General features: G+C 32.9%; 2 protein-coding genes across 3 annotated transcripts; both read right to left on the reverse strand.

Annotated features, from left to right (window-relative positions):
• Positions 1-122: 122 nt before the first annotated feature.
• On the reverse strand, positions 123-4390 carry LOC142609920 (uncharacterized). 2 transcript variants are annotated; one of them, XM_075781646.1, is made up of 5 exons: positions 3981-4390; positions 3795-3876; positions 2216-2330; positions 995-1945; positions 123-677 (listed from the first exon to the last, which is right to left on the reverse strand). In XM_075781646.1, the coding sequence occupies exons 1-5, from the start codon at positions 4084-4086 to the stop codon at positions 417-419; spliced, it is 1515 nt and encodes a 504-aa protein (XP_075637761.1). In that variant the 5' UTR covers positions 4087-4390; the 3' UTR covers positions 123-416. The 2 variants fall into 2 exon arrangements, with proteins under 2 accessions (XP_075637761.1, XP_075637760.1); XM_075781645.1 differs by having other exon boundaries at positions 995-1948.
• Positions 4391-14426: 10036 nt separating this feature from the next.
• LOC142609666 (protein yippee-like) lies at positions 14427-17419 on the reverse strand. The gene is made up of 5 exons (XM_075781321.1): positions 16964-17419; positions 15625-15668; positions 14908-15016; positions 14744-14799; positions 14427-14673 (listed from the first exon to the last, which is right to left on the reverse strand). Exons 1-5 carry the CDS (start codon positions 17057-17059, stop codon positions 14589-14591), a joined length of 390 nt encoding a protein of 129 aa, XP_075637436.1. The 5' UTR covers positions 17060-17419; the 3' UTR covers positions 14427-14588.
• Between the last annotated feature and the right edge of the window lie 1983 nt (positions 17420-19402).

The raw sequence follows: 19402 nt of genomic DNA on the forward strand, positions 1-19402 counted from the left end.
CAATCCCATGCATTCATTGGTAGAAAAAGAAGATAATTTTTTACATTCTAAGTCTGCCTTAACTACTTGGTCTTAGAAATACAAGTAATGAGTGTGCTCAAAATGTGGCAACAACCTCTAAGTGCAGACATTAATTCTTGTTTCAATTTCATTCTTCTTAAATTTCCAGTTATCAAATTTTCGGTACAAGTAGTACTTTTGCAAGGTTCAACGATAACTAGACTAGACTCATCAAACATCTAAGCGATTGTTCACAGTAGCATCAGCACATTTTCTACCATTATCTCCTTTTTTTAGAATGGATTGTTGCTTAGATATCTTGCTAGTTGAATGATGTACAAATAAATCATCTTGGAGCAATGATGAGCATGAGTATGCCCAAACCATATGCATATTTGGGTTGTTGATCTTTACGGTCACATACCATGCTGGCTGGCAGGTGAGGAGTTTCCTCTCTCAAATCCAAAATCATTGTTTTCAATTTCACTCCCATCTAGACAAGGAGAGCTATTTTTGAGATTGGGCTCTGAGCTAGCGTTGCTGCTTGTGGCAAGAGGAGAGTCAGTAGCACTTACTGTCCTGCTTTTTGCAGCTCCTGATCTCACACTGTACATAGAAGAAGCAGGAATGTTCGTCACAAGTGGGTGTAGGTTGCCTTGGACGCTACGCCTTATATCCTGTGTAAGAAAAACCCAATGCCAGATCAGCAATTGCTACACCGTAAAGAAGAATTGCGCTCAATTATCATCTCCACATTAACAATGTATACATGCATGCTATATGTTCAAATGAATAAACCTCCAATTAACATCATTCAATATAATAAGTTGCATACGCCTATTAAGTGTGAGGTGGATATGATTTCAAAAGGGATGAAAGGATTTGAATACTAAGAAATTATGTATATTATTCTATTAAGTAATATAATAATTAAGACAAGCACCAATTCATTTAATATATGGTAGACAATTGCAATAAAGATAGCGATGCATACCATATGCCTCAAAGCCATATCTAGAGATATCTTTGAAAGTGTTCTGCCAAAGCCTGAACTGTCATTGGACAAAGACTTGCCACCTTGATTATTATGCGTAGAGTGACTGTCGTCTTGCTTCGGTGGTGCAAGTTTCCTCATGTTTACTACTCTTTCAACCATCTTTGTTCCCATAACCACTGGGCTCACTGTGTTACTATCATTTACCACTGATCTGATCTGAGCTTGAAAGGCATTCCCATTACTATAGGCACTGCCATGAGAAGCTCGTCCTCTAGAAGAAGAGCGTGATTGTTGTCTTGGTTTTTCATCTGAAACAGAGTTGCTAGAAGATGACCTAGCACTTAGTGCTCCTACCCTGCTCCTAGAGGCTGAAACTGGCCTATCGGGCAATGATGTCCTTAAATTTGGAGGAGCATCTAGTGAGAAGCCAGGTATATCAGATGGTTTCCAAGGCTTAGATTTGACTGTTGGAGAACTTCCACGTGATGGCACTGGATTTTTCGAAATTGCGGGACCTGACCTTGGTGCTGAAGAAGATCGACCTGGGGGAGCAGATTGATTAGGAGCTTTTGATGGGGTTGATGATCGACGGTTTGGAGTGGATGATCTTGAAGTACACTTGACAGCTGGAAAGGAATGTCTGGCAGTTGGTGTTGAAGACCGAGCAGCGGATCTAGTAGGAGTAGAAGATCTCACTGTAGGAGCCACAACCTTTGTGGAAGGCAAGGTGCCTCGTGAATTAGGCGTGGAGGATCTTAAGGGTTTTGTTGTGGAGGGTAATGTGGGTCGTCCAGTTGGTGTTGCAGGTCTAGAAGTCGCTGATGTCAGTCCCCCAGATAATGAGGGCCTTTTTTTACCATTGCTGGAAGAATTCTGTCCAGATGGCGAAGTTGGCTGCTTAGGGGCTATGCTGCTCCTTGAAGGAGGTTCTGCCTGGATTTTAGCTAGCTGCTACCCAATTATATAGAAAACAATGCAACAAAAATTCTCAAATGGTGATAGAGGAAGCAAAACTAGAAAATTCCAAAACATTAATCTACGGATGATATATGCTCAAAAACCATATGTTATAGAACTCTAATGCATAATAGTAAATGAAGAGCACAAAGTTATCTTCTACACAAGACCAAATGTTAGAAAGCTGCATATTCAAAGGCTTAGCATACCAGTTGAAAGGGCCCATAAGCATCAAGAATTCAAATTAAACAGAGCTCTTACCCTTGATTTCGGAACAATGGGGCGAGCATTAGGAATCTCAATCTGACCCAAAACAGTTTTCTGCGAATCTTTCTCCATGGAATGAAAAACTGGGGTATCCGGTGGTGTAATAAGCCTGAATAAAGAGATTTCCCATGAATACCAAGCCAAAAAGACATAATTTTCTCAAAGAACATTATAAAGTTAGTACATAGCAATGAGGAATATGTCCCTCTCTCTCTCTCTCTCTCTCTCTCTCTCTCTCTCTACATATTATGTGTGTATACATACACATGCATTTGTTTTCATTTTTTGTCATAGAGCATCTGCAACAGCTATAACACATGCTCAGAATTAGAGGTCTAAAGAACGAGCGAAAAATATGAAGAAAAGTTGTTCATTTCCACATGGGAAAAGTTGAAACCAGATGATAAGCAAAGAAAACCAGATACTATAATTTTTTTTTTTCACTTTCTTTTCATATATAAGATGTTAATTTCTGAACATGACTAAATATGAGAAAATGGCCTCAAACTAACATGCAGTCAGAGACGTGCATGAACAAAGATTCAAAAAAAAGTGATTGGTTTTATTTTTTTTTTTTTCTTTACGAGAACATTAACTTTAATTGAGCTTTAATCATCATGATTGTCAGAAAGTGAGTGAATGATTTTTTTAAAAAAAGGAAAGAAAATACTTGGAGACAAAGTGACTATTGGGAAAGGGAATTTTTGACCAAGGACCTTCAAAGTGCAATAAAGAAACTGCAAAAGTTCAATTGAAATTTTTGATAATAAGATGCACAGACATGTCATTGATAATTTCAGTGGGGTCGGGTCTGTCAGTCAAAGACAAAAACATCATACTGCAAATCACAAACTCTGGGTGTTCTTTCAAACTTGTAATGATAATTGATAACTCCTAAAAATTAGGAATGTTACAATTAATTTTAATTTTTGCAAGTGGGTAAAATTATTTCTTGTTTATTCAGCTTTATTTAGCTCACGTAAAGCTTTTCAAAGCTTCGCTTTCACTTTTTCTAGACACAACTGTACTTTTAAGCCATTTATTATTTACACTACCTCTAAGGAAATTACTATTGGTGTGTAATAAAAATAGGAAAATTCTTAGCTGCTATAGGAAAAATAATGTCAGTCGTTATCTTAGTAAAATTGACGTTACACTATTCACAATTTGTCATCTCAGCAAATTGTGGAAAAAAAAAAGGGTGGAAATTTGTTGGGTAACATTGTTGTACTTTTTATGCCAAATAAACCAATAGAAATAATTCATAAAAAAAAAAAGAGCACCAGAAAAAAAAAAAAAATTGGATATAAAAAAAAAGAACCCAGTTTGTTCAATTTTGAACCAATGTTATTTCAGATTTTTTTCTTTTTTCTAACATAGCTATTAGAACTGATGTAGTTTATATAATTTGGTTTACCAAACACGTGCAAGCCAACTGGGTGCTCACAATTTCTTTGATTTAGTCTTACAAGTTATTTGACATTTTAAACTCTGCAAAGATTAAAAATTTAGAAATAAACAGTAAAAAAAAAAAAATTTTGAATAAAAAAGAAACGACGTAGTTTAAACTTACCAATCATAATCAGATTTGTCATTTTCTGAATTCAAGAACTCATCTGTCCGAGTCTTCCGTGTTGTTGTCATTGGATTCGACTCTGCAACCAAAAAATAAATAAAAATGCACCAACCAAAATTAATACTAATAAAAAAATAAAAAAATCTGAAATACAGAAGAATATGAAAAGGAAAATGTATTGACCTAAGGCAGTGTTTGGCTGGGCGGAAATGTTCCTCTCATTGTCAATCTCGCGCCTCCTCATCTCGAAGAAGATCGCGAGCTCTTCGTCTTTCTCCTTCGTCACCATGATCAGCTTTGCTTTATTTCAAAAACCAACTCGGTCTGACTCGGACTCGGACTCGGTGAGCTTTTTTCAATTTAAAAAAAAAAACACTACACGGATCTGAAGCAAGCAAAAGCTTTATATATATACAGAGAGTAATAAATAAGTACAAGAAAAATGAGTAGCATTTTTTGTTTCTAGTTTAAGAGAGGAGTGGCAATCGGAGTAATATATGGTGAAAGTGATGTCTAAAATAGTAAGAGAGAGAGAGAGAGAGAGATGGAGGAGTTGAGAGTGGCACTCTGTGAGTGTTGGTGTTTTTAAAAGCTCTGAGGAGAAGGTGAAAGCTCTGAGGATTTGAATTGCGCACACCGACACGAATGGAAAACGACTACGTTTTTCATAGATTTTTACGATATTGCCATTTCTTCTAGCGTATATTCAAGTGTGTGACAAAAGTCACAACGTTTCTTTCTTTGTTCGGTAACTTTCATTATCAACAAATTAATTAATTAAATGCCAAAATAGTGATTACCACTTTTTTTTTCAATAAATAAATATCACGATATTGAAAATTAATATTTGTTTAAATATCGATAATATGATAAAATTCAGTCTTTTTTTACTGTATAATAAATAAATAGGATTTTTAATTTTGCATAATATCAAATATTGGATTGCCTTAAAAAAATTAGCAGAGGATCTATCCAATAATGTAATATATGTATTGTTTTAGAGAAATCCTTGAACCTTGTACGTATTTTATGAAGGGCTAAGTAGTAAAAAATGGTAACATTTTTTTGGAACCAACTCGAGTCTAGTGTCTTTTTGAAAAAAGGTTGGGTTTAGTGTTCCTATACATTGGACTATTTGAAATTTGGATATGTGTCAAATAATTATCATGTACTTATATCTCAACAAGTCCACTGCATAGGAGCTTTGGACCCAACCCGTGCCTTTATTTATTTATTTTTTTAACTTCTATTTTAAGAGGAGATGTGAGACTAGTCAAACACACAACATAGGGATAATATGGCCATGCAAGCTACAACTCCATGGAAAAATGTTACCAAATCATTTCTTAGAGCATTCTCATCAACTCTTTTATAAAAAATGTCATTTTGACACATCAAAAGCCCATTTTATTATTTTAACACACAATTTTACAATTCATTATTTATCACATTTTCTATTCTTCAATTCTATACATTAAAATAATATATACTAATATTAAAATAACATTTAGAAAACCATAAATATAAAAAATACAAAATAAAAACTCCCTACATACACAAACACAACCAATGACAAACCCACCACTATACCCAGCATAGCCCGCCACCACCACTGTACCCAGTATAACTCGTCACCACCACCATACCCAAGCACAGCCCACCACCACCACCCATAGGTACAACTTGTTACCACCAACAAAAATCTATTAGCCACCAATATACAGAGGAAAATGAGAGAAAAGAGTTAAACTCCACGACGAGGCCAACTCACCCACTACCGCCGCTAACCCACCCGCCGCCAACCCACCCACCCATCAACACCCCACATCCCATCCTACCACCGTCTCACACCAAAACCACCACAGTAGAACACAAAAACCACCATCACAAAAAAACAAAAACAAAAACAAAAAACACAACCAAATTCGCACTCACCCACCGTTGACTAGACATGGCAAAACGGACGGGTTGGGTCGGGTCAATTGAGTTGCGGGTCACGGGTCACGGGTCATTTTAAGAGGGTTAAAAAGGGGTTTGGATCAATCAAGTTGCGGGTCAAGTCGGGTCGGGTTGACACGTATTTTTCACATTTTTTATTTTCTTTTTATAAATAAAACAACAGGTATTTGTCATTTATAAAGTTACGTAACAAATTACTTGATGTAAAATGTATTATTTTGAATTCACCACTTATATCAATAATGAATTTAGTTAAACTTATTAATATTTATTCAATAATTTTAAAATTATACAAATCATAACATTGCTATCTAAAACAAAATAAAACAAAGATAACTAAAACAAATACACAAATTTTATTTCTACACAATATCAACATTCCAAAATATATAAAAAATATTACAAATGACTTATTGGATAACTTATTTGATAAAAAATAAAAAAATATAAGAAATTTACAATCTTGAAAATTAATTTTATAATCTATTATCAATTGGGATTGACACTCTATTTCAATTTGAGATATACATTAAAGTTTGATTGCTTACTTATTTATACATGGTCTCTTTTATGAATATCATATCATTGTTAAACAACACACACTCTAGAAAATATCATAATTTATTTTGAAAATTCGTTTATTTTGGACATAAATTGTTAAAAAATAGGTCTAAACATTCATAATTTATGCTAATTTGATACTTTGACTTCGCTATTTTCACACTTGGGAATGTTTCTCACGCGTTTACAATTTTAGATTTATATTTTTAACTCTACTGTAACCAGATTATCTTGGCACGTACTTTACTATTTGATATCTAAAAATCTTTACTCATTATAGAATGCTCAACCATTTATCTCTCAATTAATTTGTATGAAGTTATATAAATGTATCAATTGTTTCCTTAGAACTCACAACAAACAATTAAACCAATATTGTTTTAATTTTACTATTTTTTTACCAAAAAAAAAAGTTTTAAAAAAATGGTTCGGGTTTGGGTCGAGTTGACCCGCAAAAAACACAAGTCAACCTGTTTTTGCTTCAGGTAAAAAAAAATCGGGTTCGGATCGGGTATGTTTTCGGGTTGGGTCAAAAAATTATGACTTGTTTTGCTATGTCTACTGTCGACCCACCCACCGTTGACCCGTCCACAGGCTGGCCTGCCCACCACCAAATTCACCCAGAACCCAACTGATCCTGCTCATCACCATCTGAACACACCCACTGCCGAACCCACCCATCAACTCACTGCAAAAAAAAAAAAAAAAACACACACACACACACACACATAGCAACACTAATCGGCATCAGGTGGCGCGGCGAGGCTGAACAGAAGAGAGAAAAGCAACAACAATGAAAAGAAAAAAGAGTGAAAGAAGAGATCGGTTGATAGGTCCAGTCCGAATGTCTGAGGAAGAATGAGAGAGGAGAGAAAAAAAAATGAATAAAGTGATGAGAGAGGAGAGAGAAAAGAGAATAAAAAATAATAAAACCATATGGTATTTTGTTCTGTACTGTGCCAAAGATAGAAGAGTACTGTAGCATGTTTCATAATTTTTTAGCATTTGATACATCTCATGAGGGTCTGTTTTTGGTGTTTGGTGTGTCAAATGCCAAATATTTGGCATTTGACACACTTGATGAAAATGCTTTTACAATTCACGATATTGATTGCATATTTTATAGGATTTTAATCCCAAAATTATACTAAAAGTTTTGTAATTCAATTAACACATTTTAATATTTTTAATAGATGCAACTTAAGGTTTAAATCCACCCTCCTCATTGTAACTATTGAAATTTAAAATAAATAAACAAGTGGGTGGTTTTGGGCGGGGGGCGGGGGTTTGGGGGGAAATACAAATTTTATTGCTTAGAGTTACAACGTTGGACATTGCTTGATGGCACTTGTCATAGCAGGAAAATTTACTCTTTTTCTGTTTGGCAGGTGAGAATTTATTCATCTTGGTGCTCATTTAAAACTGACTAGTGTATTCCATACCTTTTTTTTTTTTTTTTTTTTCAATTCTGTAGTACTGGTGAATGCATGGTGGTCAAACAAAAAACCAGTAAAAGAAGATTTGCAGTATGGCACTATTCATACTATATATTAATTGTGACTAATTAAACATCATCTGTACAGTTTATTATAGTTACAAGCATCTTTCTTTTTTTTCCTTGAATAATTTATTGGGTGATGCTAATGAGTGCAATTAGGATAATAGTTACAATTTATTTTATAAAAATTTTGACACAATTTTTATGGGAAATAAAAAAAATTGTCGAAATATTAATTGCATTTTTTTTCTCATAAAAATTTTATTTAAATGGATTGTTAACTAATGTCCTAAGGGTATCCGTTGACATTTTCCAATTTCAATTAATCTAGCAAGAACTAAAACAGTGAATAAAAAAATAAAGTTGAAACTCTTCAAACTCTTTATATATCTTTATATTAAGTGTGAATTTTAAAAATTTAACTCTTGGATTGCATGTTCTTATTATATCTTTCATACTTGCAAAATTTCAAGAAGATAAAAAATCAATTGCTATGTCATCAAATAAATATTAAAATTTTAAGGTTTTGTGATCTAAAATTGTGTATAAAAATCAGTTTATTGATCGAAAAGAAAATAACAATCAATTTGAATGAAATTTGATATGCATATTAAGAATATAAGAAGTATGAAATTTAACGGTTAAAATTACAAAATTCACGCCCAAAAAAGGGATATATAAAAAGTTTTAAAAAATTCTTTCCAAACTAATTTGAAGAGAAACTTTGTTCATAATTAAACCCTTGATCCCAACAGAAACAACACAACACATATTGCAATGTTATGGGCCAATACATATGGTATATTGGCTTATCAATCATACTTTCTTTTTTGTTTTTTGGTAGGATCAATTATATATACATATATATATTTTTCATTAGAAAAATGTGTTATTTTGTAAGGACAATTTTGAAATTTAAGGAGCCGTTTAGTATGGTTTTTTAAGTAACACTTTTTAGTTTTTAAACAATATTTACATATTTTTTCATCCATATATATTTTTAAAAAATACAAATAACATTACTAAAATAACGTTACCAAACATGGACGGAGCCATGTTTGGACTTGGGGGGGCAATGGCCCCCCTCCCTTTTTTAAAAAAAAATTATTATTATTATATATATTAGGTACTAATTTTAGCAATTTTATTTTAGAAAATTACACTTTTGCTCCCTTAAAAATATCATTGATTCTTTTAAGAGTATTGTTATAGTCACAAATTTTTCTATAACATTTTTACAGACGGTTAAGGTAACAAATTCTTATTGGTTCGCATTTGGGCTTACCATTTACATTATTAGCAATTTGTAAAAAGGTTTGCAGTTCAAACATTTTCCACATTTTAAAGACCATTAAAAAATATTTATGTCAAAAATCTAAAAAAGAAATATACAAGCCCAAAAAAATTAGTACAACAACAAAAATTATCAATAGTAAAACTAAAAAAAATAAAAAATTAAGCTTGATCAACCAATTTTACTTAAAACAAAAAATCTAACCCTTTAAAAAATTTTAAACAACTAGTAACTAAACGACTAAGTAGCAACAAAGTCGAAGGCCAAAGTTATTGTACACAACCAACAGCAGAGCCGCCCCCCCTAACTCTAAGTTCTGGCTCCGTCCCTGTTACCAAACCATATTAAAGCTCTAAACTCAAACCTATTCTAAAAGTAGTATTAGAATTGGAAAGAACATTCCCATTCCTGCACTGCTGCACATGCAGAAACCTTTACCCTTTATTAGGTAAAAAACATATGGATGTTAATTCCCAGAGGAAATTCAAACTTTGGCTTCGAAAAGACACTAAGGTTTAAACGTGGGCTGTTGTAGTATTTCTTGGGATATACTACCACATCAAACGGCTACGCTTGGTCCAAGAAGAAACTCATATGCCTCGAATTTAAATTGCATGACATGGACCTTGAAAATCGTGTGGTTTAAATTTTGGTGTCTACCTCTGTGTGCGGACCCACTAGGAGAGAAGTGTTTAATATGAATTAAAAGTTTTTTTAATTAAAAAAAAAAACTTTTGTTAATTGGTGCTAAAATGCACTGAGAATAACCCAACCTACATTAGAACAAAACAAAAATAAATAAATAAATAAATATCTTTGAATAAATATTGTAAGACTCTAAATAAAGCTAATTGACTGTAATAAAAGATTCAACCTCAACCAATGCATTGAGACACCTGTTAACAGAATTTTTAAATAAAATGTCTGATCAATTGGGTCACAAAGACTCTATTTGGTTGGCGGGCAATATAATAAGAGTAGGAGATGAGATTGATTTTATCTATTCTCTATATATTATATACATGAAGTAGATTTAAAAAGTTAATTATAACTTCAAAAAAAAATATCAAAAATATTCTCAATCTAATTTGATAATTTTTATTCTTAAAAAATAAAATAAAAATAGGGTTAAAATTGTAATTTAACAAAATTTCAAAAACAAAGAAAAAACTACCTGTGAAACTTTTTTCTTAAAAATTAATACATTTTTTATCTAAACATATCTCACGTACTTTTGATACATTTTTTTTTCTTAAAAACTAGCCCACACTAAACCCAATTTACTCATTTTCAAATTCTAAATTTTAGTTTCTTAAAATTTTCTTCCTGTGTAATCTCACTATCAATAAATAAATTCAAATTGAAAAATTAAATTAATCTCAAAATAAAAAAGAGTCTCATCACACATACAGAGCGCGTGTAACAAGACTATTGTAAATTAATAAATCTATAATGACATATTATTTCCCAAGATATGTAGACATTTTTAAAATTTTTAATATTTAATATGAATCAAAAAATCAATTCATTTAGAATGGAGAGAATCATTTTATGGTAAGATAAAATTATGTTAATGTTAGCTTATAGCAAAGCATGGCTTCTAATGCATAAAAAGTGTTTTGTTATCGTATGTTAGTATAAGAAATATATTATGAAGTGGAAAACATAAATTTAAATCCTATTTAGTCGCAGAGTTATAATACTACTAATAATATATACTATACAATGCAATACATCATTCAGAAAAAAAAAAAAACAATGCAATGCATCACCTTGGTGATGATTTTATTCGTCACACTATGCTTGTGACATGTATTATACCTTTCATTGAGAACTCGAGGCATAGGTGATGTGCCACGCTCAACGTTTGAGACCCACACCTCCCCATATCTTTTGGGCCCCGTCTCAAGTCTCAACCTTTCGCATTCTTGAGTCGGGCCAAGTGCGCATGAGTTTTCACATGGGCCTGCTGCCCATCATTTTCTGTATGTATAAGAGTCTGGAATTTATCTGTCAGAGCAATCAAAATCATTTATTAAACAAAACTCTGTCGGCAGGGCAATGGGGTGGATAGGCCCAAAGCCATGGGGGCATCTTCCTTGCATTATCCTTTCTTTGTGGCAAGATAACGAAAAGAATAAAGAGTGTGAGGTAGGTCTGGCTACAGAAAGGAGATGGTATCGAGTGTTTCGGATGCTTGTAGAGTCACACTTACAATATGTAGATTCCACATATCATGAGTGTGATATTATATGCCTTCGAAATATTGTGAGTGTGATGTTATGTATATCCGAAACATTAGATACTTTTCCCAAGGAAAAAAAAGAAGACATTTTGACATATTGAATGAGTAGCGTAGTAGTGTTTCGGATACTTGTAGTGTCACACTTACAATATGCGGGCAGCACAGATCGTGAGTGCAATGTTATATATAGCCAAAATGTAATTACACATTTATGAGTTACAATAAATGGAGTTTATGTTGTGAGTGTGATGTTACATGCATCTAAACATCAGGTACTTTCCAAGAAAAAAGAAGAAGGGGGAGATATTTTTGCCATCTTGAATGGGTGGAGTGGCATTTGATGAAAGCATGGGAGAAAAGATAGATGCAACAGTTTGAGTACTAAGACTATAAGAGAAGTGTTTTGAAAAACTATATGAGAAGGACTAGTCAGGATTGGAAATGAGACATTTTGGGGCTGTTTGGATTTGCTATTCCCATAAATCATAACTCAAAAATGGTGGAACTCATGGCTGAGAAGTCCGTTTGGATTTTGTTTCTAATTTTTGTTTCCATCACTTAATTCTCTAATTTTTGAGTGATGAGTTATGGAAATTGAAAATGTGTTTTCAGTTTCCATAACTCTGTTTTCAATGACATTTTTGTAATTAAAACTACATACTAGGTCCCATGCTCAGAGTCAGCCGCAACATTTGACTTTTTTTTTTCTTCACTAAGTTCAGTGAGTTTGGTTTCTTCATTTTTTTTTCTTTTTCTTTTTCCTTTCACACCTGGTGGCTTCTTTTTCTTCTTCTTTTTTTCTTTTCCCTTTTACACTGGGTCTTGGTCTTCTTCATTATATATATTTTTTCTTCTTTCACTGGGTTCAGGTTTCTGGGTTTTTTTCTTCTTCTTCTTCTTTCACTGGGTTTGGTGAGTTTGAGTTTTTTTTTTTTTTTTTTTCATATTGGGTTCGGTGAGTTTGGGTACTGGGGTTTGAAAGAAAAGAAGAAGAAGTAAAAGTTGCACCGAGTTATAGGTATGGGACCCACAAACAGTTGAAAAATTTGAGTGATGACAAATTGAATGATGGTGCCAAACAGACTTCGTGTAGGGAGTTGAGGTATTTTAAGTGATGAGTGATGAGTGATTAATGATGAGTGATGAAAATTGAGTGAGGAGTGATGAGTGAGGAAAAAAAAAATCCAAACAAGGCCTTTGCTATCTTGATTGTCATTCACAAATGCAATTGATTACCCATAGAAATCTCTACAAGAAGACAAATTATGGAGATTTAATAGGTTGACAAAAAGGAGGTTACATCTGGACATGATTGGCTAAGTCCAAATCCAACCACAATCTATCTCGCTCTGTTTATTTCAACAATGATGTTTTCTAGAAAATGAGTTATTTTTTAAAAAATATTTTCTATAAAACTATCTTATTTTCTTATGTTTGGTAACAACTTTAAATGAGTTGAAAAAAATTTCTTAACGTCCCTTATTTAGCTTGCTGTGAGATAGAGTTGTTTTCCAAAAAAATTTAATGGAAAACAATCTCTAAAAATAAGCCATACTTTTTATGTTGACCAAAGATAATTTTCCTTTGACTCATCTTTTTTTTATGCTACCAAACACTAAAAAATAAGGAAAACTATCTTTACACTAGGTTTTCCATTGAAACAAACGGAGCGTAATGACCAAAATAACTCTATTTTGAGCCAGGATACATAACCAACAAATGAATAAGAAATACATGATTTTTTTTTGGGTAACTTACAAAAAAAAAATACCCTGAGATTTGAGGAAATACCAAACACGTCCACAACTTGTAAAAAATGGTCAATTTAATCATTCAACACAAATAATGTTAACATCTACCGTTAATAACAATCTTTTTTAAAATTAAATTAAAACTCAGATCTAACTCTCTCTCTTCGTTTCTATTTCCTAATCTAGTCTCCCTTAACTTTTTTTTTTCTTTATCCAAATCATTCTCTAAAATTTTCTCCCTTTTTCTTCTTAAAATAAACAACACAGCAATTCTTTTTTTGGTTCTTTTTTCTTCCAAAAAAAAAAAACATTTAACGAAAAAGGTGATTACTTTGCTGCTTTCTGTTTGGTAGCCGTTAAAATCAAAGAGAAAAGCTTAGAAAATCAAAAGGAAAATCCATAGAAAAAGCCTCATCTCCTCCATGTAGTCTTTGGAAGCTGAGAAAACAAAAAGAAAAAGCTTCTTAAAAAACAAGCCATTTTCTCCTCCATAAAGAAACCCAAGAAAACCCAATCACACCATCTAAGCTCCTAAATCCACCACAAAATTGCCATCAACCACCAAGCAAACATCAAAACTGTTGATACCCATGTCAGCCAAACTCAAATCTAGTCCCACCATCGCAAGATCTTCACACCGAAATAAAGAGATAAGAAAGGAAGCAGATCCATCATCCATCGTCAACAAGATTTAGACAACCAAGGGCAAAGAAAATTGAGAGAGAAAGAGTGTTAGATGAGATTGTGAAAAGGAAGAGAGAAAGAGAGTCAGATTTAGAAAAAACAAAAATTGAGAAAAAGAGAGTACGGTGAGACAGAAAAAGAAAAGAGGCGAGAGAGTAAGACTTTGTTATTAACGGTAGATGTTAACACCGTTTGCGTTGAAGGATTAAATTGGTTAATTTTATCAAGTTGTGGATGTGTTTGGTATTTCCTCAAACCTCAGGGTAGTTTTCTACAATTTACCTTTTTTTTTTTTTTTTTTGGGTATACAAGCATCATACATTAACTTTATAATTGGACCACAAACTTTACCAATCAAATAAATTAGCAAATTCAAGCAAAATGAGTTCAACGGGATACTGGCTCCAGCTGGAAGAAAGTTTTTCTGAACTACGTTTGAGTTTCCCCGGCCATTGCCTGGCTCAATGTGCAGCCCGTGTAAGCTTGGTTGTGTTTGACCAGCAAAGCAAATATAATGAGTTCCAAGCTTGGTTGTGTTCGACCAGAAAAACATTTGTGAACAGTAAATTGGACATAGAACCCAGCTATTATCCGCATTATATGCAAAGCTATAAAAAGGATTCTATACCAACAAAAATTTAAATCAGAGAAAGTGCATTGTTATAATACTATCTGCAAAAATGGTCCATAACAGTGAAGAGACTAACATTATGAACTCGGTTTTCAGACTCAACCAAGAACATAGAGTGCATAGAATGTACAATTAAAACAGTCTATCAATTCCATATTGAATGGCTAGTCAGGCATCATCAGCATCACTACTACCAAATATAGCTTCCTGAGGTGACGAGTAGTTGCTCCCATCAGGACCCAACACCTTAAACCTACTCAACAATAAAATTCACGTCACTTCAAATGTTAAATGTGCAACCACAAACATCAGTAATCAGTTACCTCTCTAGGATAAATTTTCCTTCCTTGTACTTCTGGGTTTTCTCATGTGCAGCCTCCTGAAAAATGAGTAGCAAAACTTAAAGAGAAACCATTGAAAAACCATGCTCACAAGTGATGAATAAGAACAAAAATTACAAGCCATAAATTTTGAAAACAGATCTTACATATTTCCAACCCACAATTGAGCAACATCCAACACAAAAAATGTCAACAACAGTGTGCAATCCAGTAATCATCATGCGCTCTTCTTTCTCCCCTAGTGTGACATTTACGCTGTCATGCATTTGGAAAGAAAAATGTTACTTGAAGCATTCACATGTAAAATTGCCAAATGACATTGCTATCAATGAGCCTGCCTAGAATGCAAGAGATGATGGGATCCACCATCTTCTCAATTGGTCAAGCATAGGGTGGTGCTCGGATATAAAGAGAAAACACAATGGTAAAGCTTTCCCACAGGCCACAGGCAAGGTTTTCAATTCTTTGATGAGAATGAAGAACCCCTTTGGCTACTTCATAGCATGCTGTTTTTGCAGCAATTTTTTCCCAAATACTTGGACGATTGATGAGAAACATTTTGGAAATTGAATGACATGTGCTCATTCAGTAGCCTCTCAGAACAACATAAACAGATTTTCTATGGAGTTTATACCACATTGAGAAATGATTAAAACTGTAAAGTACATGTACTATATGAATCGTGCAAGCATGCACAAAGCACAACATTGATCAATATTGTACCATATTCAGATATTATCAGATAATAGTAGAATTGTGTGCATAAAAAGAGATGTTACCACCCATACTTATGGGATTAATACTAACTAGTAATACATTTTAAAAAAATATCTTAAATATTTCCAATGAGTAGTAAAGCTTACACTTTATCAAAGAGATAAGCCTTTCCATGCCTGCAATGGAAAGCCTGTATACAGGAAAACAAAGGGTTAGAGTATCTGCATGTTGCATCATTTCAGATATAATTTGGGTGCTGAAACATAATAAAGAAGAGAGAATCAACACACCAAGTTGAAGAAAGACAAGATGCTACCAGTAGTCTCTCCCAAAGGTCATTTTCATTATCATAATTAGACTGATTATTTTATCATAAGCATGAGTAGAAAATTTAGCCAGAGAAGCCCCAGGTCTCAGATGGATGGCATAATCAGAAGACTTGAATTTGGCCTTTAAGAAGAAAAATTATGGGCATGTTGATAGCTATGTTTTAATAAACATAGTCAAAGTACTTTAAAAGAAATAAAATAAAATAATATAAATAAATGCTTTACAATCTGAAACAATCCAATGAAAAGAAGCTAAAACAGACATTATTAATTTAATAGATCGGTCTCTATAATCTATTTCTGGACTTAAAATTGATCAAAGTTAAACAAGGAACATTTCTAAGGACAATTAGGTAACCAAATTTCTCAGTGGCAATTAAAGATGTCAAAGGTTGACAGTATTCACGTTGGCCTTCCCTGTCAAGGTTCTAAATATATTGATCATTATACATACAGATAGACCATTCTTACATAATGTCAAAGTGAAAATTACGCAGGGTGTATCATTTATGAGGTAAGGTGAGAAAATCAACATAAAGCATTCCACTGCAAACCTTCAGCAGTCCACTCAACAGATTTGAACATAACAAAGTATGACATGGAAAGCACAATAAAATCACTGGGCACTTTTCAATTCCTCATACATTAAAACACATATGGTACTAAGAAGCACAACTCGGAACACTACAACAACAACCAACTTCAAGTCCCAAAATTTTAAACCGGTTATGGATCCACATGTATTCTTTTTCACTATCCAAAATCATACTCTCTATTACATTCTTAATTGATATGTTATGTCCTCTTTTAATACTTGAAATACATATTATAAAAAATAAAAGAAAACAGAAACTCATTATCAATACAAATTCCCCAAATTACATTAAATCAAGGTCTCTCTTTTTTTGTTATTCATAATGAGCCTTCCCTGTCTCTATTCTTCCTTATATATAAAAAAAAATTACATCTTGCAATAGATTTATCAGTAAAGGGTCTTCCTTGTACATTGTAGACAAAAATCTTAGCACAAAAAAGTCACACATGAACAAAACATAACAATGCATCATGCAACATTACATTATAACTGAAATGATATCCAGAAAAAGGGAGCAAAGAGATCAATCAACAATGGGGAAGAAGGAAATGAAACAATAACCTTAGAAACGATATCATCAGAAAGAGCAAGGTGTGTCCTGCAGTGCTTGCAGCTATAGATGCTTCCTTCAAGAGTGATCACAAAAAGCCTTCCCATCTTTCTTTCTCTTACACACACCGCAATCAAACAATCACTCTCTCTCTCTCTCTCTCTCTCTCTCTCTCTCTCTCCCTTTATAGCCACCGAAAACCGATCTCCATGTCAGACAAAACAAGTGAAAAAAGAGACCAAACTAAACAAACCCATAAAGCAGAATGGAACAAAGTTCATGGAAATCAGCAGAAAATATAAAATCAAAAAGATGGGTTACCACAATGCAGATTTTGTATTTGATGCAGAAAAAGTTTTATCAAGGATAAAAAGGCAAATTGGGTTTTTATTTTTTTAATTTTTGTTGATCTTATCAGCAGTTACACACACAGTTCGAAAGCAATCGAATCGTTTCATTGTACCGATGTTGTTTTAGGTGTGCCCCTCCCTATATATATTTGGACCGGATATTCGGCTTTTATCAATAATTTTAGGGAACTAATAATGTAAGAGACATAAAATGTCACAATTTTATATCATTACTCGTTATATATGAAAAGTTGTAAATGGTAGAAGTGTGATGATAGGTTCTATGGAGATACCTCTACAAACTCGCTATGTGGCGAATTGTGATACATAATTATGTTATTTTATGTGTTCTTAACATTACTTATTTTAAAAGAGGCCGATATGACTAGTGACACGTTTTATATAGCTGTTGTAAATTGTAACATTAAAATTTTGTTAAAAAAAATCTTGTAATATAATTTGCGAATTTAAGCTCATAATTTTGCTAAATATACTAAACATGTCACACGTGTCTAGGTGTAGACGAAAAATGTTCTTTCACATTTCAATTCCATAATTCAAACCGATTTGACTTTTCTTTCATGAAATTTACATCCTATTTCTCAACAGAACAAAACAAAATGATAGTCTGTTTGGCTGGAGGACTTACCTCCATATTTTTTTATGCCAAGTTGCCTACTATAGCCGCTCATATATCATGATTAATAACTACTATTAATGAAATTTTCTAATATTTTATTTTTAAAATATAAAAAAATGTGATTCTAATCCCATATTTTCCATCCCCACTCTCTGCCTAATAAATAACTTGTAGCACTTTCGATTTAAATTTTTTTTTTTTGGTATTTTCTTCTTTTTCTTTTTTTCCTTTGTCAAAATACTTTTTTAGTTTTTTCTTTCAAAGTTAATTTTTTGTCAATTTTTTTTTTGGTAAACCATGAAAATGCATTAAACTTAGGAATTAACAAGTTTGTTACAACAAATATTTGCTTTATCATAGCCTAATATACTACCCACCTCAGGCGGTAGGCTCAAAAAAACAGCAAAAGAAGACAGCAGAAGCTCCCAATTTTTTGTCATTGCATGGTATTGTGCGAGGTCTTAATATTTATTACGAATGGTAAATTAACCTCTTTTTTTTTTTTGTGGAGGGGGGAGGGGGGGGGGGGGTGTTGGGGAGATGCATAAATAATGCTTATAATTGGCATAGTACCTGCGAGTCTGTGACTAATGATTTGCCATCAAGTTATTGATTGCCAGTAAGCAGGCCAAATGAGCTGATGAAAAAAATGTCAAATACCATCAATTTTTTCATAGACTGTTCACAATTTGCGCAGCAATTAGTATATAATAAAATTGTTAATAGTCCAATAAAATTGTTAAAAAATCTTGTAGTTCGATTGATTGACAATTTTTGATATTTTCATAACATCCAAATTTAAATTGCACCCTCCTTTATTATCACTTATAACTATCAAATTATTAAGAAAATATATATATCAAAATTAATGTCAATGGTTAACCCGTGTAAGTAATGTTTCTCTCCAATTACAACTTTCCAACTTAAAATGTGAAAAAAAAAAAATGGTCACCAACATTTTCTGACAGAAAACCTATTTCTCCCCAAAATTCCTAATTACTATTGTTGTTGCTGTTATTATGATCTTAATTCATTAAAAAAAATCATTCATGAAGGCCGGCAAAAAATAAAAACAAAAAAGGCAAAAGGACAGAATTCTTACCCGACAAGGCTTTGGTGGTACCTTAGTAGGCAAGTTTTGCTCTATAAGATTTCTGATAGTGATAGTACCTCACCTTCCACTAAAATACCCTTATTGGGGAAGGGGAAAACACCAACATCAACGGCAATAATTGGTGAACTGAATTTGATAGAAGGGACCTATTCATGCTCTTTAAGACACATTCTCATCAGTTTCGCCACCAATTAGGTGGGTTTCATACAAAATAAATGAAAACAAAAGGTAGGTTGTGTTTGTTTTGGTTGTAAAAGGAATACATAAAATATTTTACACCATGGGAAGTGTTTGGATTGGCCGAAAAATTTAGTCAAATGGAAAATGATTTTTGTTGACCGTAAAG

Source organism: Castanea sativa, chromosome 9 (assembly GCF_040712315.1).
Source record: "Castanea sativa cultivar Marrone di Chiusa Pesio chromosome 9, ASM4071231v1".
Lineage (NCBI taxonomy): Eukaryota > Viridiplantae > Streptophyta > Magnoliopsida > Fagales > Fagaceae > Castanea > Castanea sativa.

Bases quoted from the DNA above. Each gene is read 5' to 3' on its own strand.
- LOC142609920 (XM_075781645.1), bottom strand. From the start codon at position 4,086: ATGGTGACGAAGGAGAAAGACGAAGAGCTCGCGATCTTCTTCGAGATG. The intron at 2,331-3,794 runs GTAAGTTTAAAC...CTCTTTATTCAG, and splicing joins GACAAATCTGATTATGATTG to GCTTATTACACCACCGGATA. The intron at 678-994 runs GTATGCATCGCT...TTTCTTACACAG, and splicing joins ATATGGCTTTGAGGCATATG to GATATAAGGCGTAGCGTCCA.
- LOC142609666 (XM_075781321.1), bottom strand. From the start codon at position 17,059: ATGGGAAGGCTTTTTGTGATCACTCTTGAAGGAAGCATCTATAGCTGC. The intron at 15,669-16,963 runs GTTATTGTTTCA...TCCTGTATACAG, and splicing joins CTGATGATATCGTTTCTAAG to GCTTTCCATTGCAGGCATGG. The intron at 15,017-15,624 runs GTAAGCTTTACT...AATGCATGACAG, and splicing joins GCTTATCTCTTTGATAAAGT to CGTAAATGTCACACTAGGGG.